Source organism: Rhinatrema bivittatum, chromosome 10, assembly GCF_901001135.1.
Source record: "Rhinatrema bivittatum chromosome 10, aRhiBiv1.1, whole genome shotgun sequence".
Classification (NCBI taxonomy): Eukaryota; Metazoa; Chordata; class Amphibia; order Gymnophiona; family Rhinatrematidae; genus Rhinatrema; species Rhinatrema bivittatum.
In genome coordinates this window covers 37,652,663-37,680,022 of record NC_042624.1, presented here as the reverse complement: position 1 = coordinate 37,680,022, position 27,360 = coordinate 37,652,663, and the positions used below count along the sequence as shown (strand labels likewise).

The following is a 27,360-nucleotide window of genomic DNA, read 5'->3' as shown; positions in this document are numbered from 1 at the left end:
GGCCAAGCCGCAACATTCCTGTTCACTGCTCCCTGCCTCCACTAGGGTGCACACGTGCTGACTGCAGATGAAATTTAATGTGGACAAGTGCAAGGTGTTGCATATAGGGAAAAATAACCCTTGCTGTAGTTTCATGATGTTAGGTTCCATATTAGGAGCTACCACCCAGAAAAAGATCTAGGCATCATAGTGAATAATATTTTAAAATCGTTGGCTCAGTGTGATGCTGCAGTCAAAAAAGCAAACAGAATGTTAGGAATTATTAGGAAGGGGATGGTTAATAAAATGGAAAATGTCATAATGCCTCTATATCGCTCCATGGTGAGACCGTACCTTGAATTCTGTGTAAAATTTTGGTCGCCGCATCTCAAAAAAGATATAGTTGTAATGGAGAAGGTACAGAGAAGGGCAACCAAAATGATAAAGGTGATGGAACAGCTCCCCTATGAGACAAGGCTGAAGAGGTTAGGGCTGAAACATTGAAACATAGAAATGACGGCAGAAGAAGACCAAATGGCCCATCCAGTCTGCCCAGCAAGCTTTCAATTATTTTTCTCATACTTATCTGTTACTTTGAACGCTGAGGTCAGGGACCTTATTAGTAAATTTTTGGTTCTAATTTCCTTCCACCCCTGCCATTGATGTAGAGAGCAGTGCTGGAGCTGCATCAAAGTGAAGTATCAGGCTTAATTGGTTTGGGGTAGTAACTGCCACAACAAGCAAGCTACTCCCACGCTTATTTGTTTACCCAGACTTTGCAATTCAGTCCTTGTTGGTAGTTGTCTGAATGTACATCCTCTTATCTTCATTCCCCCCTGCCATTGAAGCAGTGAGCTGTGCTATATGGGATAGATTTTAAAAGGGTTACACCTTTTTGGTCGCCCTTCTCTGGACCGCCTCCATCCTGTGTCTGTCCCTTCAGAGATACGTTCTCCAGAACTGAGCACAGTACTTCAGGTGAGGCCTCACCAAGGACCTGTACAAGGGGATAATCCCTTCCCTTTTCTTACTCGATATTCCTCTCTCTATGCAGCCCAGCATTCTTCTAGCTTTAGCTATCGCCTTGTCACATTGTTTCGCCGACTTCAGATCGTTAGACACTATCACCCCAAGGTCTCTCTCCTGCTCCATGCACATCAGCCCTTCACCCCCAATTGAATACATTTCTTTTGGATTTCCACACCCCATATGCATGACTCTGCCATATCTTTGACCAGTCTTCCAGCTTCCTTAAATCCCATCTCATTCTTTCCACTCCTTCCGGCGTGTCCACTCTGTTGCAGATCTTAGTATCATCCGCAAATAGACAAACCTTACCTTCTATACCGTCCGCGATGTTGCTCATGAAGATATTGAACAGGCTGTTCAGTTTGGAGAAGAGATGACTGAGGGGGGGGGGGATATGATAGAGGTCTTTAAGATCTTGAGAGGTCTTGAATGAGTAGATGTGAATCAGTTATTTACACTTTCAAATAATAGAGTGACTAGGGCATTCCATGAAGTTAGCAAGTAGCACATTTAAGACTAATCAGAAAACATTATTTTTCAGTCAACGCATAATAAAGCTCTGGAATTTGTTGCCAGAGGATGTGGTTAGTGCAGTTGGTGTAGCTGGGTTCAAAAAAGGTTTGGATAAGTTCTTGGAGGAGAAGTCCATTAACTGCTATTAATCAAGTTTACTTAGGGAATAGCCACTGCTATTAATTGCAACAGTAGCATGGGATCTTCTTAGTGTTTGGGTAATTGCCAGGTTCTTGTGGCCTGGTTTGGCCTCTGTTGGAAACAGGATGCTGGGCTTGATGAACCCTTGGTCTGACCCAGCATGGCAATTTCTTATGTTCTTAAGTTTAAAGGGCCAGTGGCAGGAAGATCATAGAGGCACACCCTGATAACATCATCATCTCAGCCTATAAAAGATTGGCTGAGGTCCCTTCAATGCCTCGACAATAGGTCGACTCCTCATGGAGAAATGCTTTAGCTGCATTCCTTATTCCTACTTTCTGGTATCCGCTGCATGTTGTTCCTGTGTCCTGTTCATGGTTCTCTGGCAGTCTTGTCATCTCTTCTATCTTCAGCATCTTGTCTTGTCCCAGTGATTCTTCTTTCTCCTTCCTTTTCCTCCTGGTTCCTCGTCTCCTTGAAGCAGATTACTGGTTTGACCTCGGACCGGACTTTTGGCATTCATTGGATTGGACTTCTGGCTTGACCTCGGATTGGACCTCAATGCTGCTTGACCTCTGCTTGTCCTGCCCACTGCCTGTTCTCACTTCTGACCGAATGCCGCCTGCCCAGATTACTGCCTGAACAATAATTCTGCGAGAAAGCTGCCTGCCCCAGAACACAGCCTTGTCCTGTCACTGCTACTTATTACGTGCTAGCCTGCAACAACTTCAACCCTAAGGATCTTGATCTCCACAGAGGCCCGCACCTAAGAACAGCTGGTCCTGGCACCCGAGGGCTCAACCTAAGGGGAATGTGGGCTGCTATAGACATAGCTCCAGTTGGGCCTCTGTTCTTGCCAGCAACGCCTGCTGATGGTGGGGACCTATGGAGCTCCTCCCCACAGATAGTATCAACTCCCTCTCAGCCTCAGGGTCCACATTCACAACAGACTACGAGGTCATGGACGCGGCAGAAGCCACTGCTCTTCTAGCCATTCTGTACTTTGCCCCCAAGATCCAGGAACAACAGAGCTTCCTCAAGGTTTTGTCAGCCTCAACACCCAGCTAGAGTTCATGGCATTTTCCACAGTTCCACCACCACCTGCAGCACTTCCAAACACTCCTCTGGCTCCAAGTTGCCCCTCTATTCCTCTGCCAGCACCTCCCTGTTATGCCAGGAATCCAAAGCAATGTCAGGGCTTTATTAATCAGTGCTACATGCACTTCTTGCTCCAGCCAGCACTATTCCCAGAGGACGTTATCAAGACCATCATCATTCTCTCCCATCTTGATGGCAAGGCCCTAGTGTGGGCATCACTACTCTCTGAATGTTATGACTCAGTTCTTCAAGATCTACAGCAATTTACCACCTTCAAAATGGACTTTGATGACCCTGGCCGCCAGGCCACATCTAGCACAGATCTCCTCCACCTACATCAAGGGAGCCAGTCCCTAACAGACTATGCAACTGAACTCAAGTGGAGTGAGGAATGCCTGTGCCCCATTTCATTTGAGGGGTTTTCTTGGATAAAAGACAAGCTGGCAGCTTGTGATCTCACAGAGCTCTTGGAGGGTCTCATTGATCTGACCAGCAGGATAGACTACCACCTCCAGGAACATGCTCGGGTGCTCTGTCCACTCAGAGACCCATTACTGTGGTCCCCCGTTTGCCACCACCACCACCTCCACCCACATCTATCCCTCCTCCAATATGGCTGAGTTCCCGTCACATTAGGTTTTGATTTCCTTCCATATGATTCACCCCCTGGTACATCGGGCCATTTACAGTTATTCAATAACTCAATTCAATAACCTATCAGTTACAGTTACACACATCTTTAGAAATCCACAACGTCTTCCATGTCTCCCTTCTAAACCCTTTATTCCTCTCATGGCCTTCCAGGAAAACTCCAGAATCTCAAGAGGTATCTTCAGAAGAGAATATCACATATCAAGTAAAAGAAATCTTGAATGTCAGATGACAAGCCAAGAGATGGGAGTACTTTATATAATGGGAAGGTTACGGTCCATAAGAAAGCACATGGGAACCTACCTCTAATATCCTGAACACTATGCACTCTGAGAATTCTAAACCCTCAAGGAGGGGGTTTAGGAGAACAGGTACTGTTGTGCTTGACAGACTGCGGGATGGGGCCATCTGTCCTGGAGGCAGTGGGAGGCCACACTGCGACCTTCCTGTTCGCTGCTATCTCTCAGTGTGGCTGAACTCCACCGAAACCATGAGGCCTATTACGATACTGCTCGTGGGCCTAGCTGCAAGCAGCCTCTCACCTCCGTCTGCCTGCCAGCTGCCCCGACACTGTTTTTGTGGCCTGGGGCCACTGTGTGTGTTCCGCAGTGGTCGGAGCCACTGCCATCCTATCTCTGCACCCCGGAAGCCACAGATGTCATCCATCCTCTTGCGGCGGTCAGGACTGCCGCCGCCGTGCACCTGCGTTGTCAGAGGCCGCAGCCAACACTGTTATTGCCGCATGACCCGGGCTGCTGCCACCATCCTTTCCTGCGCAGCAGGGCCGCCACATGACCTGATGTCCACAGGGCTGGGAGTCGCTATTCTGCTCTCCTCCTGTGGTGGAAGCCGCCACCTCTGGCATGCCTTGCGGCCGGGTGCCGCTCCAGCATACTCTCTCTTCACGTCATGGACACTGCTCTCCAGGGTCCTGCCTCATAGGCACACGGTTGTGCCTCTCCTGCTTTCTTAAAGGCCCCATGGTGGAAGTAGCCCCGCGGCCCCTCTTGATGATGTCATCAGGGTGTTTCCACTTCTGTCCTATTTAAGGGCCCTTCATCATTTCTCCAATGCCTTCGCAAGGAGCCAGTCCTCTCCTCGACTTATCTTCATCTTCAGCTTCTTCAAGGCACTCCGTTCTCCATGAGAATTCCCTCGACATCTTCTTCTGTGGTTCCTGGTCTCTCGTTGGATCCTACGTCCTAGTCTTCAGATGTCCCTGACATCTTCGTCTTCAGATGTCCCTGATGTCCTTATTTTCAGATGTCCCTGATATCCTCATTTTCAGATGTCCTTGTCTTCAGTTATCCCTGTCATCCTTGTCTTCAGATGTCCTCATCTTCAGATGATCCTGATGTCTTTGTCTTTAGATGTTCCGCCTCCAGGCATTCACTTCTTCCTGCTCCTCTCCTTGGAAGCCTTGTCTTCGGATGTCCTGGTTCTGGATTTGACTCTTAGCTTCCTGCCGTCTTTTGTTCATTCAGCTTTGAGATGACCTTCTGGTGCATTTTTCACGCCGGGTCTGAAGTTTCGTCTTCTTCTGATTGACCTGACAGGTGTGTCGATCACGCTGGGTCACTGAAGCTTCTGTCCAGGTCGGTTGCTGCTTCGAGTGTTGCCCGGATTCTCTTCATGCTGATTTTTAACCCTGCTGTCGTCTTTCCACTCTACAAGTGTCTACTCGCCTAATGTCTTCGCCCGACCATATCTCCAAGAACCTTCGCCCGACCATGTCTCCAAGTGTCTTCGTCTTGTTCCAGTACCATCGCTGTCCTCGACTTCTGTCCGTCCTGTCACATCTGCCGTTTCCAGTAGAGATGAGCTTCATTTTTTTCTACCGGGTCATTTTTTGTCAGACGCTTTAGGGTAAAGTTTGTTTTTCCTCAGTTATTTTTTTGGAAAAATGAACAAAAAACAAAATGGGAAAAAATGAAATGGGCCCAAAAAATGATGTGGGAAAACGAAGCTCAAAAAAACCCACCACAAGCATTAAAATGTACTATAATACATTAAATACAATCCCCCCCCCCACCATCCTAATCTCTCCCCAAGACTTACTAACATCCCTGGTGGTCCAGCGGGGTCCCGCGAGCAATTTGCCATCGGTGCCATCTTGTGCTCCTACCATGTGACAGGGGCTGACCATTTTGATTACTGGCAGCCGACGGCGAGATCGCTCCCGGACCCCCGCTGGACCACCAGGGACTTTTGGCAAGTCTTGTGGGGGACAGTCCAGCAGGGGTCCAGGAGTGATCTACTGCACTCGGGCCATCGGCTGGCAGTAATCAAAATGGCGCCAATAGCCTTTGCCCTTACTATGTCACAGGGGCTACCGGTGCCATTGGTCAGCCCTTGTCACATGGTAGGAGCACAAGATGGGGCCGATGTGAGGCAGGCCAGAATGCCCGATGGAATGGAGAAATTCCTCGCGGGACCCATCTTTCACAGGGATAGCTTTGTTACTCTGGTGTAACAAAAATTACAATGTTGCGCTTCTGCTTACCTTCGCAGCAGGAGGCCACCGACATTCCCCGGACCTTCCAGTGCAGCTGAGCTTCCGCCTCCATCATTCCTCCATTCCACGGCCAGGAGGCCGTGACGCTGCCCCCACCTCCATGGCAGGGGCCGCTGATGTCATCATCTTCTTTGTGGCCAGGAGGCCGCAGTCCTTGGTGTCCTCTGCAGCAGGGAGCTGTCCGCTGTCCATCTTGTGCGGCAGGGAAGCCACCTCCCATGTTAGGTCCTGCCTGCAGCCCATTGCTCCTGCTCTTCTCAGCGGCAGCATGGCCGCTGTCCAGGGTCCTACACCACTTCCTCCTTCCTTAGGCTGGGGCCTCTCCTCTCTTCTGCTTTTAAAGGGCCAGTGCAGGTGTGGTCATCCTCCTTTTCAGCCCTATAAAAGGGCTCTGTGCTCATTCAGTCTTTGCCTTCACAAAGAGTTGGTCCTTCCTGGACTTCCTGCTCTCCACTCCTGCTTGGCATTCTTCGTGAGATCCCTCGTCATTGTTCCTGGCCTCTTGTCTTATCTCATCTTGTCTCCAAGTCCTGCCATTCCTGGTCTCTGTACTTCATGTTCCTGATTTTCTGTTGTTCCTGTCATCCTGATGTGTCCTGATGTCTTCATCCACGTTCCCGAAGTTCTTCCTCCAGAGGTTCCTGAGGTCCCTTGTGGTCCGTGACCAGCCCGGCTTGGCTGAATAGGTTGCGCAGTGGCCCAGTGGTCCACAACCACCCCTGCTGGGGTGTGTAGAGCGCTGGCAGGATTCCTCCATCTCATGGGGCTGAAGATCCTCCTCGCCCATCATGTCCTGATGTCCTTGTCTTGTTCCGGGTTCCATATTGAACCCTATTGGCAGCCTTCAGCCCAACCTCAGGATTACCTCTGTTGCATCTTCCACGCCAGGTCGGAGGTTTTGTCCTCCATCTACTGACCTGTCAGATGCATCGATCATGCTGGGTCCCGAAGCTCCATCCAGGATTCCTTCTGTCCAGATGTCCATCTGCTGCGCCCGGATTCCTTGTGGGCTGTCGTCCATCCTATGCTCATTGCTGCTCTTCAGTGAGGCCCTCTGCTCTCCTGGTGCCCCAGGCTTTTATCTTGTCTGCTTTTAACCTGTCCTAGTCATCATCACTCCCTGATGTGTTTTCATCAGTTCTGCTGTCTTCAGCATTCACTTTCAAGTCATGTCTTCTGCCTCAAGGGTCCTCATATCCTCATGCCGCCTCTGCCATTACCCAGTGTCATGTCTGAAAGGGCTTGGAGTGGTTGGAGGACTTTCACAGGGATAGCTTTGTTACTCTGGTGTAACAAAAATGACTCAGAGTCTCACCGAGGTGTGCAGGTCAGCAGGGGCCCGGTCTCCACTCCATCCCAGACAAGGACCCATCTAGCCGCAAGGGCACAGACTCCTCGCCCGCACTGGGGAGCACCCCCTAGTGCTCCCTTCCATTGCAGTGCAACAGACAAGAGGCAGGTGGCACCTTTCAGCCTATCCAGTTTGAGGCATGAGCTTTCAAGGACAGATTCTTCCCTAATACTAAACATTAATCTATATAATGAGCCTGCATAAACAAATAAGTCTTTAACAATTTTATAAACCATAAATAATCTGCTTCTTACTTAATAGCATTAGGTAATAGGGATGTGAATCGTTTTCCATATCGTCTTAACGATAGAAATCGTGTGGCAGGGCAAGAAAATCGTCTTAGGCACGATTTTTTAGTTAAAAAATCGTTAAAAATCGTTTTTTCCGATTAGTGCGCACTAACTCGAGTTAGTGCGCACTAACTGGGAGTTAGTGCGCACTAACTGAAAATGATACAATTTGACACTTTTCAGGTCAGTTAAGGTCAGTTTAGGAATGAATATGTATTCCTATTGGCTGCCCTCTTATTTATTCATGTTACCAAGTTTCCTACTGACAGTATATGGGGGATGGGAAATGGAAACAGTTGGTAGCTTGACAAAACAAGTAATGTGATCAGTCAATGTGACTAGAACTTGTGCCCTAACCCTGATACCAGGGGTATTGTGATCTTCCTGCACACAGTGCCCTATCCCTATTAATACCAGGAGTGTTGTGATCTTCCTGCACACAGTGCCCTATCCCTAATACCAGGGGTGTTGTGATCTTCCTGCACACAGTGCCCTATTCCTGATACTGGGGGTGTTGTGATCTTCCTGCACACAGTGCCCTATTCCTGATACCGGGGGTGTTGTGATCTTCTTGCACACATCCCGATATCAGGGATAGGGCACTGCATGCAGGAAGATCACAACACTCCTGGTATTAATAGGGATAGGGCACTGCATGCAGGAAGATCACAACACTCCTGGTATTAATAGGGATAGGGCACTGCATGCAGGAAGATCACAACACCCCTGGTATCAGGGATAGGGCACTGTGTGCAGGAAGATCACAATACCCCGGAGGAGTGAGGGTCAGGCAGCTCCCCCCTGTCTGTGAAGCCAGCCTCTCACTAGTAATGCAGGGAGGGAGCTGTCTCAGACTTCACCATCCTCCCCCCCCCCCTCACCCACACACCATTCACTAGCTGGGACATGGGGGAAGTCAGGAGTGAGGGACAGGCAGCTCCCCCCTGTCTGTGAAGCCAGCCTCTCACTAGTAATGCAGGGAGGGAGCTGTCTCAGACTTCACCATCCTCCCCCCCCCCTCACCCACACACCATTCACTAGCTGGGACATGGGGGAAGTCAGGAGTGAGGGTCAGGCAGCTCCCCCCTGTCTGTGAAGCCAGCCTCTCACTAGTAATGCAGGGAGGGAGCTGTCTCAGACTTCACCATCCTCCCCCCCCCTCACCCACACACCATTCACTAGCTGGGACATGGGGGAAGTCAGGAGTGAGGGTCAGGCAGCTCCCCCCTGTCTGTGAAGCCAGCCTCTCACTAGTAATGCAGGGAGGGAGCTGTCTCAGACTTCACCATCCACCCCCCCCCCCCTCACCCACACACCATTCACTAGCTGGGACATGGGGGAAGTCAGGAGTGAGGGACAGGCAGCTCCCCCCTGTCTGTGAAGCCAGCCTCTCACTAGTAATGCAGGGAGGGAGCTGTCTCAGACTTCACCATCCTCCCCCCCCCCCTCACCCACACACCATTCACTAGCTGGGACATGGGGGAAGTCAGGAGTGAGGGTCAGGCAGCTCCCCCCTGTCTGTGAAGCCAGCCTCTCACTAGTAATGCAGGGAGGGAGCTGTCTCAGACTTCACCATCCTCCCCCCCCCCCCCCCTCACCCACACACCATTCACTAGCTGGGACATGGGGGAAGTCAGGAGTGAGGGTCAGGCAGCTCCCCCCTGTCTGCGAAGCCAGCCTCTCACTAGTAATGCAGGGAGGGAGCTGTCTCAGACTTCACCATCCTCCCCCCCCCCTCACCCACACACCATTCACTAGCTGGGACATGGGGGAAGTCAGGAGTGAGGGTCAGGCAGCTCCCCCCTGTCTGTGAAGCCAGCCTCTCACTAGTAATGCAGGGAGGGAGCTGTCTCAGACTTCACCATCCTCCCCCCCCCCCCTCACCCACACACCATTCACTAGCTGGGACATGGGGGAAGTCAGGAGTGAGGGTCAGGCAGCTCCCCCCTGTCTGTGAAGCCAGCCTCTCACTAGTAATGCAGGGAGGGAGCTGTCTCAGACTGGTATCAGGTTTAGGGCACTGTGTGCAGGAAGATCACAACACTCCTGGTATTAATAGGGATAGGGCACTGTAAGAGATGACTGTAGTAGATTGAATAAAGATCTGATGTTTCTGCTCTCCTCACACCAAACAAAAACAACACACAAGCAGAGAAGCCCTTCTTACAAAGCTGAGCTAGTGAGTTAAGTAGGAGGAAAAGTAAACATACTGGTGCCAGTGTGGCTACTTAAAAAATACACTTACCAACAATCAATTACATATATTTGAACTGTGTACAGTTCCAGCCAGGACCACCTTTCTAAAATGCACAGTGATTGGCAAATTCAACATGCACTAGCATTTCAGGTGCCTGCTAACAAAAATAATAAACAAACAAGTTCTAGTCACGTGAGTGCTGATCATTACATTACTTTTTTTGTCAAGCTTCCAACTGTTTCCATTTCACATCCCCCCAACCATATTGGTAACATCAATAGATAAGAGCACAGCCAGCCAATAGGAATACATACATACATATTCATTCCTAAGTGACCTTTACTGACCTGGGAAGTGTGAACACTTTGTTTCATTTTCTGTTGGTGTTCGTTAGTTTCCAGTTCCATTTCCCATCCCCCCAACCATCACCTCAGTGGTAACCTTGGTAACATCAATAGATAAGAGGGCAGCCAGCCAATAGGAACACATATTCATTCCTAACTGACCTTCAGTGACCTGGAAAGTGTTTATTTGTATCATTTTCAGTTAGTGCGCACTAAATCGAGTTAGTGCGCACTAACTCCCCGTTAGTGCGCACTAACTCGAGTTAGTGCGCACTAACACGATTTAACGATTTTTAACGATAAATCGTTAGAATTTCTATTGTATCGTGTTCTATAACGATTTAAGACGATATAAACATTATCGGACGATAATTTTAATCGTTGAAAAACGATTCACATCCCTATTAGGTAACTTATTCCAATTTTTAGGTCTTAAGGCAAATATTCAATGAAAATCTAGCTAGGTTTTCAGATGAATATTTGTCTACATCTAGCAAGTCAGAATTAGATCAGCTATATTTTACTGCAGCTGTTTTCCCCAGCTAAACTTTGTTGGATAGTGCTGAAAAGCAGGCAGTATCCAGATAAGTTTTCAACCTCTATCCTTCTACCCCTCCACCTTTTTGAAAAAGAAAAATGTCCTCACAGGATGAAGTTCCCCTGTTTCCTTTCATCCACTCATTTAAAAATTAAAAATTGTCTTCTATGAAAGACTTGCCATATTGGGTCAGACCAAAGGTCCATAAATCCCAGTAATCTGCTTCCGGCAGTGACTGATCCAGGTCACAAGTACATGGCAGGATTCCTAAGTTCATTAGATTCCATGCTGTTTATCCCAGGGACAAGCAGTGGATTTCTCCAACTCTACCTTAAAAAATAGTTTATGGACTTTTCTTCCAGGAACTTGCTCAAACCTTTTTTTTAAAATCCAGCTATACTAACAAGTTTTACCACATCCTCCAGCAATGCGTTCCAGAGTTTAATTATGTGTTGAGTAAAAAAATATTTTCTCCTATTTGTCTTAAATGTATTGCCTAGTAACTCCATTGTGTGTTACCTAGTTTTTATACATTTTGAAAGAGTAAGCAACTGATTCATTTTTATCCATTCCACTCCATTCATTATTATATAGATCTCTATCAGTGAGGTCCATCACCCTTAATGTTCATCTTGTAATGTGTTTTATCATTTTTATAATATAAAATTGCAATAGAATTTAACTATGTAATGACAATACTGTATTTGTACATATATTTTATTTAACTGATGTAGTATGTCACTTTGGCCTGGATTTTCTAAAATCGCATGGCTTTCTGAATCCCATGGTAATGGGGGATGGGGGGGGCGAAGCGAGGGGCGGGCCTGCGAAAGCCGGCAGCGATCGCACCACCATGGTGTTATCGCTGCCGGCTTTCGCACCCAATAGCACCACCGTGAAATGTGGCACTATTGGGCGTGCTACTGGTGGTGATAACGGGTCTTACCTTATCGCTGCCAGCGAAGTTACTGATGCATCCACCCCGACGCCAACCCGACTCCTCCTCTTCCAGTCCCAACTTAGGCGCACATAAAACTTTACACGCATAAGTCACGCGCACAGAACAAGGCGCATATCTACGGCCGGGCGCACATCTGCGCGCACATCTCTGATGCACTGGAGCGCAGAAGAGCTTATGCGTCCATAGACATGGCACCTCCAGAAACAGGAATAAAAGCTCAAGGCCTCTGCCCAGCATGCTAACTCAGAGCCGCTCAGAGCGAGGAAGCCGACACCATATGAGCACATGGTGAGGAGGCCCTGAGAGACCCAGGTCAGGGCCAGTCCCACCCAGGGCCCAGTGCTAGCTCCTCAGGGGCCACCCCGGACCTAGCAGGCCCCAGGGAGTCCACTCCACAGTCGGGGACCCCAGAGAACCGGCATCCCTCAACCGAGACCCAGAGTCGAGCTCTTGGGTAGAGTTGTTCAAGGGGATTCACGCCTTGGTTAAAATGCAGCCAGAACCCGGAGCGTAACAGCCACATGCGACACCGGAGGACCCTCATGCCCCAGGACCCTTGAGGCCTAGGCACAAGTTCACACTATCCAGAAGTCCCACCTACGGGGACACAGACCTCTCCGAAGAAGAATTTGAGCCCCTGGAAGGGGGGAGACACCCCCCCCCCCCCCCGGGGACAGAGCCACCGAACATGAGATGCTTCTTCACGAGGGATGAGCTCCCGGACCTGATATCCCAATGCCTAAAGGAGCTCGCTATCCCGGGCCAAAGCACCTCGGGGGAACCTAAAAACCCCCTGCAGGAGGGCCATCGCAGACATCGCGCCACCTTCCTCTCCCACAGGCGGCGCAACAGCTAATTAACCGAGAGGGAAATGCTCCGGAATCCTCATGCAGAGGGGGTCGAGCCTTGTCTGCCAGGTACCCTCTGGACCTAGCAACCAAGGAGCTCCTGACGTGCCCTAGAGTGGACGCCATAGTCTGCGCGATCGCCATGCGCACTGCCATCCCAGTGGAGGGAGTAGCGGCACTCAGGATACACATGACCGGCGCCTGGAAGCCATACTCAAGCATTCATCCAAAGTTGCAGCTCCGGCCTACAGTTTGTAGCCTGCTGCACCATGGTGACACGTGCCTGCTTATCACAAGACAGGAATAACACCCCGGGAGAAGACATTGAATCAGCACTATCTTCTCTCACGGGCGCTGCTTCCGGTCTAGTGCACACAGCGGCCAGAGGAGTCTCGTCCACAGTGGCAGCCAGCAGAAGGATCCCTCCTGTTCGGCTGCGAACTAGAGAAACTGGCCAACAAATGGGGCGACTCCCCATTACCGTGCATGCCGGAAGACAAGACAAAGGGAAACCAGCGCCCCTTCCCCAGGTCCACCAGGGGCAGAGGTTCACAGCGCTTCAACCCTCTCATGAGCAACTGTCAAGCGTCCCACCCTACGGGCAGGAACCAGTCCTTCTGGAACAAGCACACCAAGAGGGGAACCAGCTCGGATACAGGCCCCGGCCGCACCCCACAATGAGAATCAGCCGACCCATCCAGGGGAAGTAGCCATAGTCTACCGCAGATGGGTCGAGATAACCTCAGACAAGTGGGTTCTAGCCATCATCCGAGAGGGGTACCACCTGGATTTCTTTCAAACACCTCCGGACAAGTTCATGGAATCCCCCTGCCACGACCCCCACAAGAGGGTGGCAGTGGAAGCTGCACTGAACAGGCTTCTGGCACTCGAGGCCATAACTCCGGTACCTACACGGGACAGGAATACTGGACATTACTCCATTTGCTTCAGGCCCATCCTGGACCTCAAGTCGGTCAACCGCCCTAAGGATCCCTCGCTTCCACATGGAAGCCCTACGATCCGTCATACGGGCAATACAACCAGGAGAGTTCCTCACATCCCTGGATCTGTCGGAGACCTACTTACACATCCCATTTCATCAGGAACACCAGCGCTTCCTACGCTTCAAGGTCCTGAATCGTCACTATCAGTCCCGGACACTACCCTTCGGGTCAGCCTCCGCACCCTGAACGTTCACCAAGGTGATAGTAGTGTTGGCGGCAACAATCAGGAAGGAAGGAATTCTCATCTAGCCCTACCTGGACGATTGGCTGATCAGGGCAAAGCAGAGTCATAAAACTACTGGAAAGCCTAGGATGGGTGATCAACACCCCTACAGCCCTCACAGTCGCTGGAAGACCTAGGATTTGACACCAAGGAAGACAAGGTCAGCCTGAACCCCACGAGGAGATCAAAGCTGCGGAACCGGCTTCAGACCTTACCGAGCGTCCCTCATCTCACAGCATGGGATTACAAGGCCTTGGGCTGATGGCGTCCACGCTGGAAGTGGTGCCATGGGTGCTAGGCCACATGAGGCCCCTACAATGCTCACTTGTATTGCGTTGGAGTCCACGATCCCAGAACTACACCGTACGTCTACCACTTCTGGGCAGATTCCAGAACCAGCTACGGTGGTGGCTACAGAACTGCCACACGAGCCGGGGATCAAGACTATCCTCCCCAACCTGGACCCTGCTCACCACAGATGCCAGACTACACGGGTGAGCAGCACACTGCCAAGAGTTAACCGCCCAAGGGCAGTAGAACACAGAAGAAGCGGGATGGAACATCAACCGCCTAAAAGCGCGGACAGTTAGATTAGCCTGCCTGCAGTTCGCCAACACATTCCGAGACATAGGGGTCAGAGTGATGTCTAACAATGCCACGACGGTGGCCTATATCAACCAACAGGGTGGAACCAGAAGCCAACAGGTGTTCCTAGAAATAGACCCTCTGATAGCGTGAGCGAAAGCAAATCTCCAGGAGATCCCCGCCATCCACATCGCTGGGAAAGAAAACATCATGGCAGACTCCCTCAGTAGGGAAAGTCTAAACCCAGGAGAATGGAAGCTGTCATCCACAGCCTTAAAGATGATAGTGAATTGATGGGAGTCCCCAGACATGGACCTTCTAGCAAGCGGGTCCAACGCTCAAATACCAGATACTTCAGCTGCAGGCGGGATCTGCAGTCCCAGGGGATCGAGGCCCTGGTACAGACCTGGCCACCGGGGACCCTGCTATACGCCTTCCCACTGGAGCCCTTGATGGGCACAATCATTCATGAGATTCAGCAACACAGGAGACTAGCTCTTCTGGTGGCCCCGGATTGGCCAAGAAGACCCTGGTGCACAGACATGAGAAGACTACGGGCAGAGAACGCATTACCCCTGCCCCCACACAGAGGCCTGCTCCAACAAGGCCCGATTCTTCACGAGGACCCAGCTCAATCCTCTCTTACTGTCTGACCATTGAGAGGGCCTGCCTGAGAAAGAACAGATTCTCGGGGGCAGTAATAAATACTCTCCTTCGAGCACGCAAGTTCTCCACATTTCTAAAGTACATAACGATCTGGAGAGTTTTTGAGGGCCTGGTGCAAAGGCCACAACATCAAGCCACACCCCTCTAAAAGTTCTCGTGATTCTGGAATCCTTACAGAATGGACTACAGAAGGGCCTGTCTCTCAACTCCATCAAGGCACAGGTGGCAGCATTGTCATGCGGCGGCTCCAGGAGCCAGGGCGAAAGCATAGCCTCGCAACCAGATATATCACCCTTCCTGAAAGGAGTCAAACACATTCGGCCACCCCTGAAGTGGCCAGTACCTCTGTGGAACCTCAACTTTGTCTTGGAGTTCATAGCGGAACCCGTCTTCAGACCCCTCCGAGTCCTGTTCCTCCATCTGTTACCTTAAAGACGGTGTTCTTGCTGGCCGTGTGCTTGGCCCGCCGCACCTCGGAACTACAAACCCTGTCCTGCAGTGAGCCGTTCTTCAGACTCACCCTGGGTTCCATCCATCTATGCACGTTTCCCTATTTCCTCCCCAAAGTGGTCTCACACTTCCACCTTAACCAAACCATCTCACTTCCAACGATGGATGGCTTGAAGAATTCGGAAGAAGCCCATAGTCTACGCTACCTTGCCATCGGCAGACTCCTATCCAGATACCTGGAAAGGTCGGAACCAGTATGAAAGACAGACCACCGTTTCGTCCTCCACAGCTGAAAGAGACAAGGGGAAACGTCCTCGCGGGCATCCATTGCTCGCTGGAGCAAGGAAGTCATCAAGGTGACCTACATAGAAGCGGGAAAGCCACCACCTCTACAGGTCAAGGTCCATTCTACCAGAGTCCAGGTGGGGTCCTGGGCAGAAACTAGAATACCGTCACCTGCCGAGATCTGCAGGGCGACAACGTGGTCCTCCATCCATACCTCCTCCAGATTCTACCATCTGGAGGTACAGACTCAGGAGGATACGACATTGCCAAGGGCAATCCTAAGTGGGCCACGGACAGCCTCCCACCCGGTTCGGGAGTAGCTTTTATACATCCCATTGGTCCTGAGTCCATCTGCTACATGCTAGGAAATGGATAAATTACTTACCTGATAATTTCATTTTCCTTAGTGTAGACAGATGGACTCAGCATCCCACCCTTGGCTGCCGTTATGCATGGTTTTCAATGAAGTACGGGTAAGCCATGTTTTAACTTACATAGAGCATCCACCCTGCCGGGTGTCGACGCTTTCCGGTTGAGTACACTGGCGGTCGCCAGCTATAGTCAATCAATCAGTTCAAGTTAATCAAGTTAAGTTTAATTAAGTTAACCATATGATGAAGATAATCAATCACTCAGTCACACATATATCCACAATGCTTTTCACGGAAGAATACTGAGGAGCTGCACTTCCTGCAGGGGTATATGTACTAGGGGCTGACGTCAGATTGAAATCTGATCCGTCTCCAACTGCTAACAGGAGTACACTATACCCATTGGTCCTGAGTCCATCTGTCTACACTAAGGAAAACGAAATTATCAGGTAAGTAATTTCTCCATTTATCGCAACAGTAGAGCTGTATTAATAAGGAGAGCTTTGGAACAGTGACTTCAGTTTGTTTGGTTTATTCTATTTATTACTTAAAAGATAGAGACTATACATGATTAAACACGATAGCACATACACACGTTTAAGAGTAAAAATGTTATCTAGCCCTGTCGAGGTACAACCTACATTTGGTTGTCACCCCACGAAGAGATACTGGACATCAGAGTTTATCGAGTAGACACAAGATTCCCCGATATTGGTTTTGTTTTTTGAAAAAAGGGGGGATAATATAGAGGTTGTTTGTTTATTTTGGAAAATATGAATATAATCAGACTGACAAGCACAGACAGATATGGCAAATATATTCAATACATTCCTTGGTCTAGTGAGATATTTGCATTACTTGAGTGGCTCAAGACATTTGGTCAGCATAGCTGAGGCTTGATATTCTGCAACAGTGAACACCCATTTGAGCCCTATTGCATACATAAAGCACAGACAGAGAACAGTGTTTAGTTGCTTATATTGTATGTTGTACTTTTAAATAGAGATGGCAAGCCAATTCAGATTTAATTGGAATCTATTTCAAACCAGTAAGGTTTGAGTTATTGTGCGTTTGTCATCCGGCGTGCATTAAATCCAAACTGACTTGACTGAACTCACCAAATTCAGAGACAGCTGTGATTTGTTCTGAGTTTTGACCTGGCTCACTGAACTGGAACAATGTGGAGCAGTATTTTTCAACCCTCACCTGAAGGCATTCCTAGCCAGTTAGGTTTTCAGGTTTGCCACAATGAATATGCATGAGATAGATTTCCAAATACAATGTATGCAAATCTATCTCATGTATGTTCATTATGGATATCCTGAAAACCATACTGGTTAGGTGTGCTTCAAGAAAGGGTAGAGCAGGAGTCAAATGTTAACTTGGTATTTAGCTGCTGTAAAGATTGCTGAAAAAAGTGCTGTTAGAAGAAAGGGCTAATAAAATCACATGTATTCTTCATTCCTGCCCCCTACCTGGCATCACAAAAGATCTGAGTCCACTTATGTTGAAAACTAAAGATGGATCATATTAAAATTAAAGCTGGCTCACCTAGATAGTCCTTGCCAAATCATGACAGTCAAATGCAAACTGTTTCTGAACTTGGGATGGATGTTTGATCCATTTTAGGGTAACAAAGAAAAGTCCAAGTCATGCCAGCCTAATCAGAACCTGTATTTTGTACCAGGTCACAGATGATTCTCCCACCACCTTTATTAAAATTCACATAGCATGGTGCTGTCTTAGAAAATCACTTTTTGGATAGAACACTTTGGGATATTACCTTCTTCTTTGTAATCTGAAATAATCCATTACTTTATAATAAATTAAGCTTGGACAAATATTGTTGTTTGCTGTATTCTGCTAGTCTGTTCTAGTTCCAAATATAAGGAGCATTAGCTGTGCTATTAAGAAAAATAGTATACAGCACAAATCATTTTTAGTATTTCTTGGATTGAATGAGGCATCTAAAAATGTAAATGCTCATAGTATAGCAATCCTTTTTTTCTTTTCAGTAATGGTGCACAGTGGAATTTGAGTGGACTTTTAGCGTTTTTAATGATTAGGCTGCATACCTGTATAAAAATGATTGTTCTTCTTGAAACATGGGATAATATGTTACTACTGCTCATATGTGGGTTTTATTACAAATGTATAGTAGACAAGAAATTCATCTGTGTATTTTCTTTCCAGATTATTATTTCAAGCATCATGTGCAGCTACAACAGAGATGACTGGACTGAGCTTTCTAAAATGGTTGAGGTAATGCTTCACTTAATGTGATATTTTCCCATTTCTTCCATTACTTTCCTTTCTTGGTTTTAAGCTATTTACTATATATGAGGAACTGTAATAAAGAACTACCGAGAAGAGACAAAATTAAATTTCAGAAGTAAAAAATTTAAAGCAAATTCATTGTAATCTCTTTGTTTATTCCTGGTTTTCATTGAAATGACGGAAATGTAAATTTAAAAGGAATTCATTCCATAAAAGTGTCCCCTTGGATTTTGTACACATTACCTTCAACCATTTAGTCTTTGAAGCTTTATATTTTTTATTTGCATTTTAAGCAAACTACATATTATGATGGATGTCCTGATAAATTTTAATTCCACTTTTGAGAACTTAACTGGATCTTGCTGTGCCTACAGGCACACAACTCTGACAGGACTAGAAGAAATTTTCAATATAAAACTGCTGACTACTTAACGTATAAAAGGCTCATTTAATGCAATTCTCATCTTAATGCAGACTTGCATAAAATGTTAACATGTAAAATCACAAACCCTACAATACTATTTCATTCCCTGAAATGAGTTTGTAAAGCATTCTGTCAGAGTTTCAAATGCATTAGCCTTGTAGCTTTCAATTAACTTTACCCATAAAAATGCATTTGAAGCCACTTTTAAATACGTTCTAAGGCAAGCATTTGAAACCACTTTATAATTATTCTAAGGTAATATTTTCCATAGAATGAAAACTTCAGGGAGAAGGGGGTCATCGTATGAAGCTGAAGGGAGGGAAGCTCAAAAGGAATGTGAGAAAATATTTTTTACAGTGAGAGGATAGTAAACATCTGGCAGAGGCTGTAGAAGCCAAAACAGTGGCATCATTAAGTATGCCTGGGACAGACAGAAATGAATCTTAATGGTAGGGGGAACGTAGAGAGAAAATCCTTTATTTAGTGTGAATAGGGGTTAAAATAAATATATAAGAAAAATGGGGTTTGAAATAAAATAAATTACCTGGTCCTGTTGCTGGATTTCCTTGGTGCTGGGCGGTGGTCCCATGATAGAGAGGCCTAGCAAGCCTGGAGAAAGGCTGAGGCAACATGGTGGTGGTGCTTTGGGTGGCTGTAGACTGGTTTGAAGTGCCACAGGAGTAAGCTGTGGTTGGAGAAGCAGCATCAGTGGTTGGAGAAGCTGTGGTTGGAGAAGCAGCATCAGTTTTACTAAAGGAGAGGCCAGCCTCTTGCAGCAAGAGTAAAGGCCACTGTGATAGAGTATATGACAGAGAGCCTCAGACTGCCTGTGATAGAGTATATGACAGAGAGCCTCAGACTTCCTTAACGGACCGGCTCCAGCTATCTAGCCCGGACCACCTTAAGACAGACAGGAAAGGGATCCTCGGGTGGGGGCGTTTCCCTGAGGTAAGGGATACAAAGGTGAGGCCCTGAGAGAAGTAAGCTGTAATGGAGTGTTGTGCTCTTGTTGAAAACTATCCTTGCATTATCAGTCTGCTGAGGTAAGCAGCCATTTTGATTTTGTCTTACTAAACTTTTTGTAGTTAAACTGTTGAAAAGCAGAACAGACTCCAGCCTGGTCTGTTCTCCCACCTTCTCCTGTCTTAGACTGCTCCAAGGATATCACAGCCACATTGTGATGCAGAGAAAAGAAGATGAAGCAGGCAGCTAAGAATCAGGCTGCTGCCACTCCCACCCCCCTCACTTATGTCCCAGCCACATCAGTGGTTGAATACCTGTAAATCTGTACTCCCATGTGACTGAAGAACCTGGATACAACTGGACTCTTTTTTTATTTGCCCCTATTGATTTTTACACAATAAATCACATTAATATTTATTTTGAACACCCATTCAGTGAATCCAGCCTGTTTTGTAAAGGTGCCTGTTCCGAAGAGCCATGATCACACACAGAAAAGGAAAATCACCTTTCCCTGTACGTACCAGGATCAGTCCAGACTGCTGGGTTATGCCTCCCGTCCAGCAGATGGAGTCAGAGAGAAACTGAAAAGGCACCACTGATATACCCTGGTGCGCCCCCTGCGATCCTCCAGTATATCTCTGACTCCAGCAGGGTCTTAAGGCTCATTCTCTGCGCTCCCAGGCGGCGTCGTGGGCAGAGAGTGGGTTTATTTCCTCGCAGGAAATTTGCCGAGCGGCTACTTGGAAGACATTGCACACCTTTGCGAGACATTACCGTTTGGACGTGCGCGCTCCGACGGTGGACTCATTTGGCAGTGGTGTGCTTCGTGCAGGACTGTCAGGGTCCCACCCCGTTTAGGGCAGCTTGGGTACTTCCCAGCAGTCTGGACTGATCCTGGTACGTACAGGGAAAGGAAAATTAGGACTTACCTGATAATTTTCATTCCTGTAGTACCAAGGATCAGTCCAGACGCCCGCCCATTTCAGTGAAGAGTGTAGAGTCCCGCAACTGTTGTTTTTTCGTGTTTTTTGGGTTCCGTTTTTTACGGGCACTTGCTTGTTTTCATGGTTTCCTCGTTTTTTCCACATATTCATATACGTTTCATCTTTATATTGAGCTAGTCACAGAATTTGCCATTGTTTTCTAATTTCATACTGCTTTGTTATGGATTATACTGGAGGATCGCAGGGGGCGCACCAGGGTATATCAGTGGTGCCTTTTCAGTTTCTCTCTGACTCCATCTGCTGGACGGGAGGCATAACCCAGCAGTCTGGACTGATCCTTGGTACTACAGGAATGAAAATTATCAGGTAAGTCCTAATTTTCCTATGCCCTAGGCCTAAATGGTTATCCTCTCCCACAGTCTCCTTTCCTCTCCCCTTGGGACAAGAAGAGGGGGAAGGAGACTGTGGAATTATCCCCAATTTACTTGAAGTGCCAAATCTAAAAATCTAAAATAAATAAATAAATACTTTAATGCCGCCCCCCCCCCCCCCCCTCAGGATCCAGTCAATCCACTAAAAACTGGATATAAGAGGAAAAACAGTGAGAAAGGAAAATTGATTTTTAAATAAGGGTTCAAACACAAAAGTTAGTTCTGAAATTAGAAATATTGTGTCAGAAATATCTGAAAATAGCCTTTGAGCTCTCTTAAGGAAATAGTGCCTGTATAAACAGAGGTGATTTGGAATTCCTGGCTATATCATGTTAAATGGATCAGCTAGTGTAAAGAATAGTCAGTAGCTGAATTTAAACCCTGCACCTTTGGCTAATTCAAGGTTAAACTGTTTTGTGGTTTTTTTTTTTTTGTTTTTTTTTAATTCAGAGTTTCTTTCCAAAGATTGGATTAAAGAATCTGAGAACGGGAACCATTTTCCAAAATATTTACAAAGAGAATTGGGAAAAATAGAATCAAAAGGGTTATATATAGAGAGCAAAAATTTGGCACTGTTTAATTCACCAGCAGAAAAGTAGTATTTATTGTATTTATTTATTTTCCAAATCTTTCTATTCCGGTGTACGGACCAAGCCTTCACATCGGTTTACGATCTCATAACATATACAATATCATTATAATGTCAGTAACCCTCTAAAGCTAACATTTGTGAAAAAGATGAACAACTTGGACTAAGTTTTGGTCTGAAATTATAATTGAAAGAGTGAATGGATGTTTTTAAGACCAGAGCTCCTCATTATAATGTATCTCATCTTATCACTTCAACTTGTTTCACTTCAGTTTTCTCATTCTTATATTTATTTATTTATTTATTTATTTATTTAACAGTTTTTTATACCGACCTTCATAGTAAATTACCATATCGGATCGGTTTACAATTTAACAAAGGGAAAAACTAGAGTAACAAATTCACGTAAACGAAAGATAACAATAAGTAGGAATAAGTCAAAGTTACAATCAACAGGGGGAGAGAACTTGGAAGCTTGCACAAGCTGGAAAGAAGATAGGCCGGTAAAAGAAATTTTACCATAGAGTGTACAAGTTAAAAACTTAAGGACGGTGCTTTAACCTGAATGTCTCAGTCCATTTATTTTTTTTCTTTTATATCTTCTCTCATCATAATTTTCTCTCAATATCAACCAGAATAGGGTAATATAAATTAACTTGTTTGTTTATCTAGGGGCAGGCGCTGACTTTTCAGCATGCATGGCGCCATGCAATATGTAAATTAGGGGGTCACGCTAGGAAGGAGGCGCTAGGGTCGCTTGCGTGACATTAGCGCCTACTTGCTAATGCGACCCACCGTGGCTGCCAGTTATGAAGTCCGACGCCGGTAAACTTGGCCTCAGTTTTCATAACCTGCCTGTCTGCCAGTAATGAAAACTGATGCAGAGTTTATCGGCGTCGGTTTTAAATACTCGGTGGTTTGCTGAGTTATTTATTTATTCATTTTTTACTTTAAAAAAGAAGTACAGAAAAGCAGTTTTTTCTGCTTTTCTGTACTTCTTTTCAATGCGCTCGGCTATTAACGCCTGCTCCAGGCAGGCATTAATATCTGAGTGATAAATGTGTGTCTGACACGCACATTTATCTTTTTGCATTTGGAGTGAATGAGTAATAGCCTCATTCACATGCATTTGCATGTGATGAGCGCTAACTCATTCACTCCACATTGGACTCGCATTAAATAGGCGCTAATCCCCCTATTGCATTAGGGGGTGGATTAGCGCCTATTTAACCCGTGTCCAAAAGCAGGTTAAACAGAGCGGTTGGCTGAGCGCACTGTATTGCATCAGCCCCCTACTTAGTTGTTATATTTATTTATTTATTTGTTTGTTTGTTTAATTAACTCTTTTTTTAATATACTGACATTCTTTTGCACATCACATCGGTTTACATTATAACAATTGAACTAAGGATGGAAGTTACATTATAACACTTTGGGTAATTAGGAGATAACATATTATAACATTTCAGGTAACTAAGAGATAACAAAAGCAGGAAGCTCTGTGGTCAGAGAGGGAGGAGGGATGCAGGAACAGTATAGTACAAAGCCATCGAGGAAAACATTAACTATAACTGTTGACATTGTTGAATAAACATGTAGTTAATATGTTGAATGGGGATATAGAATTCAATCAATAATAGTACTGGAGAGGTCGGCTGAGGACGAGGGGGGGGGGAGATATCGTGTGTGAGGTTGGATTGAATGTGAGTTATTGGTAGTCTTGTTTGGTGTTGGATTCTAGCCTTAGGTCTAGGGGCATAGTGTTCCATATGGAAAGACCGACAATGGAGAAAGCAAGTACTCATGTCGAGGCAAGGTTAGTGAGTTTGGGGGAGGTTGTTGGTAGAGTGCCATAATTGGCTGATCTTGTGGATCTTCGGGGGGGTTTAAAGTGGAAGGATGTGTTGAACCAGTTTGTTTTGGTTGTATAGGGTTTTGTGGATTAGGGTAAGACTCTTGAATCGTATTTGGAGGTGTATAGTAAGCCATTGTAGGTTTTTTAGTATGGGGGAGATTAGTTCATTTCTTCTGGTGTTTGTGAGGATTCTGGCAGAGGCATTTTGGAGCATTTGTAGGGGCTTGAGGGAAGTAGCTGGGAGTCCTAAAAGTAAGGAGTTGCAATAGTCTAACTTGGATAGGATGAGGGCCTGTAGTACTGTTCTAAAGTCGTTTTGATGTAGGAGGGGTCTTAGCTTTTTAAGGACTTGTAGTTTATAGAAGCCGTCTTTTATGATTGAGTGTATGAATTTCTTTAGTTTAACTCATTGACTATTGTGACCCCTAAATTTCTTACTACTTTTGAAATAGGTGGTTGACCTTGCTGGGGGGAGGATATAGGGGGGACTATGTCGTTGGATCTATGGTTTAATATTAATAGTTTGGTTTTGTCGGTATTGAATGCGAGGTTCATTTTATTGAGGAGTTGCTCAATTGAAGTGAGGTGGTTGTCTCAGGGAAGAAGGGAATTGGTAATGGATTCAGTACCCTAGGATGCATACCATCTGGTCCAGGTGATTTGCTACTCTTTAGTTTGTCAATCTGGCCTACTACATCTTTCAGGTTCACAGTGATTTCATTCAGTTCATCTGACTCATCACCCGTGAAAACCATCTCCGGAACTGGTATCTCCCCAACATCCTCATTAGTAAACACGGAAGCAAAGAATTCATTTAGTTTTTCTGCAATGACCTTATCTTCCCTAAGAGCCCCTTTAACCCCTCGGTCATCTAATGGTCCAACAGACTCCCTCACAGGTTTCTTGCTTTGGATATATTTAAAAAAGTTTTTATTATGAGTTTTTGCCTCTATGGCCAACTTCATTTCAAATTCTCTCTTCGCCTGTCTTATCAATGTTTTACACTTACCTTAACAATGCATATGTTTTATCCTATTTTCTTCAGATGGATCCTTCTTCCAATTTTTGAAGGATTTTTTTGGCTAAAATAGCCACTTCCACCTCACCTTTTAACCATGACGGTAATCATTTTGCCTTCCTTCCACCTTTCTTAATGCGTGGAATACATATGGACTGCGCCTATAGGATTGTATTTTTAAACAATGTCCAAGCCTGTTGAACCCTTTTAACCTTTGCAGCTGCACCTTTCAGTTTTTTTCTATTTTCCTCATTTTATCAAAGTTTCCCTTTTGAAAGTTTAGTGTTAGAACTGCAGATTTACTTATTGTCCCCGTTCCAGTTATTAGTTTAAATTTGATCATGTTATGATCACTGTTGCCAAGTGGCCCCACCACCGTTACCTCTCTGACCAAATCTTGCGTTCCACTAAGAAATCTAAAATAGCTCCCTCTCTTGTTGGTTCCTGAACCAATTGCTCCATGAAGCAAACATTTATTACATCCAGGAACTTTATGTCTCTAGCAAGTCCTGATGTTACATTTACCCAGTCAATATTGGAGTAATTGAAATCTCCCATTATTATTGCACTGCCAAATTGGTTTGCTTCCCTGATTTCTCTTAGCATTTCATCATCTGTCTGACCATTTTGTCCAAGTGGACAGTAGTATACTCCTATCACTATACTCTTACCCAACACACATGGGATTTCTACCCATATAGATTCTACTGAGCATTTAGTCTCTTGTATGATCTTTATCCTGTTGGACTCTATACCCTCCCGGACATAAAGTGCCACACCCCCGCCAAGTTGATCCTCCCTGTCATTGCGATATAATTTGTACCCTGATATAGCACTGTCCCATTGGTTATCTTCCTTCCACCAAGTTTCTGTGATGCCAATTATGTCAAACTCATCATTTGCTGCTATACACTCTAACTCTCCCATCTTACTTCTCAGACTTCTGGCATTGGCATACAGACATTTCAAAGTGTGTTTTTTGTTTGTTTTAACAACCTGTTTGTTGTTTGGGATAATTCGGAAATCATTAGCTATGGTGATTTTTTACATATAGGCATATGGACTATGTTTGCTTTTAATGGAGCCTCTCTGTTGGGATGCCCTAACTCTCCTGTTTCATTAGTATCCTTCAAGGATACATTTCTCCGAACCATGCGCTGCTGAGTGACTGTCTGCTTTCCTTCTTGTTCTAGTTTAAAAGCTGCTCTATCTCCTTTTTGAAAGTTAGTGCCAGCAGCTTGGTTCCACTCTGGTTAAGGTGGAGCCCATTCTTTCGGAAAAGTCTCCCCTTTCCCCAAAAGTTTCCCCAGTTCCTTACAAAGCTGAAGCCCTCTTCCCTGCACCATTGTCTCATCCACGCATTGAAACTCTGGAGCTCTGCCTGCCTCTGGGGACCTGCACGTGGAACAGGAAGCATTTCAGAGAATGCCACCCTGGAGAATCTGGATTTTAGCTTCTTACCTAAATTTGGCTTCCAGAACCTCTCTCCCACATTTTACTATGACGCTGGTGCCCACTTGTACCATGACAGCCGGCTCCTCCCCAGCACTGTCTATAATCCTATTTAGGTGATGCGTGAGGTCTGCCACCTTCGCACCAGGCAGGCAAGTTACCAGGCGGTCCTCACATCCACCAGCCACCCTGCTATCTACATTTCTAATAATCTAATTACCAACTATGATGGCCGGCCTAACCCTTCCCTCCTGGGCAGTAGCCCTGGGAGACTTGTCCTCAGTGTGAGAGGACAATACATCACCTGGAGAGCAGGTCCTTGCTACAGGATCACTTCCTGCCACAGCAGGTGATGTTCTCCTACTGGGAAACCTTTCTGATCCAAGGCAGCACTAGGGCTGCCAGACTGGATTTGGGACTTGGCTACTATGTCCCTGAAGGTCTCATCAATGTACCTCTGTCTCCCTCTGCTCCTCCAAGTCTGCTACCCTAGCCTCTAGAGATTGGACTCGTTCCCTGAGAGCCAGGAGCTCTTTGCAGCGAGTGCACACATACAATCTCTCTCCGGCGGGTAAAAAATCATACATGTGACACTCAATGCAAAAGACTGGAAAGCCCCCCTCTTGCTGCTGGACTGCTGCCTTCATCTTAGTTTTATTGAGTTCCTAGTTAAGTTTAGGATATTAAGGGAGTTGGAATGAGAGTAGTTTATATTTATAGTGAATTAATCAGCTAGTGTCCTACAAAGGGGATGATTAAATTTTCAATAAGGGCTGGTACAATACTATGATTTAGAAAGTGTCTCATGCCTAAAAATCAAGGGTTGAGTGGGTGGGAAAGACAGACACTAGAATTAACTATCTCTGGCTTGCTTATTACCTCAGACACACACAAACTCTAAAGAATATATCCCTTAATTTCACCTGTCATCAAACTTTTATAAGCCCAAATATTTCTGAAAGTTATACTTACCAATCCTCTTTAACCACCGTAAAATTAATCTTCACTCAGTTAATGGAAGGGTTTGAGATTTGGCACGTGCTTCTGGTCCTCCTCTACTGCAAAGGGGGCGGGGCCTCTGGAAGCTGGGGCTATGGACGTCAATTCCTGGTTCGCTTGCGGTGATTTTGAAATAAATGTGTATGCAGATGAGCCTTCCGGTCCTCCTCTACTCAAAGGGGGTGGGGCCTCTGGAAGCTGGGGCTATGGACGTCAATTCCTGGTTTGCTTGCGGTGATTTCTGGACTCCTCTCCTGGGGGATGCTGGGAGCAGTATGCAGTTGAAATTTTAGATAGAGGTCAGTAAGGTAATTTGAAATTATTACCTAAATATGGGTTTAGAATTTCATGGCCAGGCAGTAAAAATCT

General features: G+C 46.3%; 1 protein-coding gene across 1 annotated transcript in view; it reads left to right on the top strand.

The window, feature by feature from the left end:
• Positions 1-27,360, top strand: part of DPYD (dihydropyrimidine dehydrogenase) — a 2,453,390-nt gene that overhangs the window by 1,800,148 nt on the left and 625,882 nt on the right. Inside the window, exon 15 of the mRNA XM_029618068.1 lies at positions 18,233-18,301. Coding sequence (XP_029473928.1) covers positions 18,233-18,301 — 69 coding nt within the window. The remainder of the gene's footprint in view (positions 1-18,232; positions 18,302-27,360) is intronic.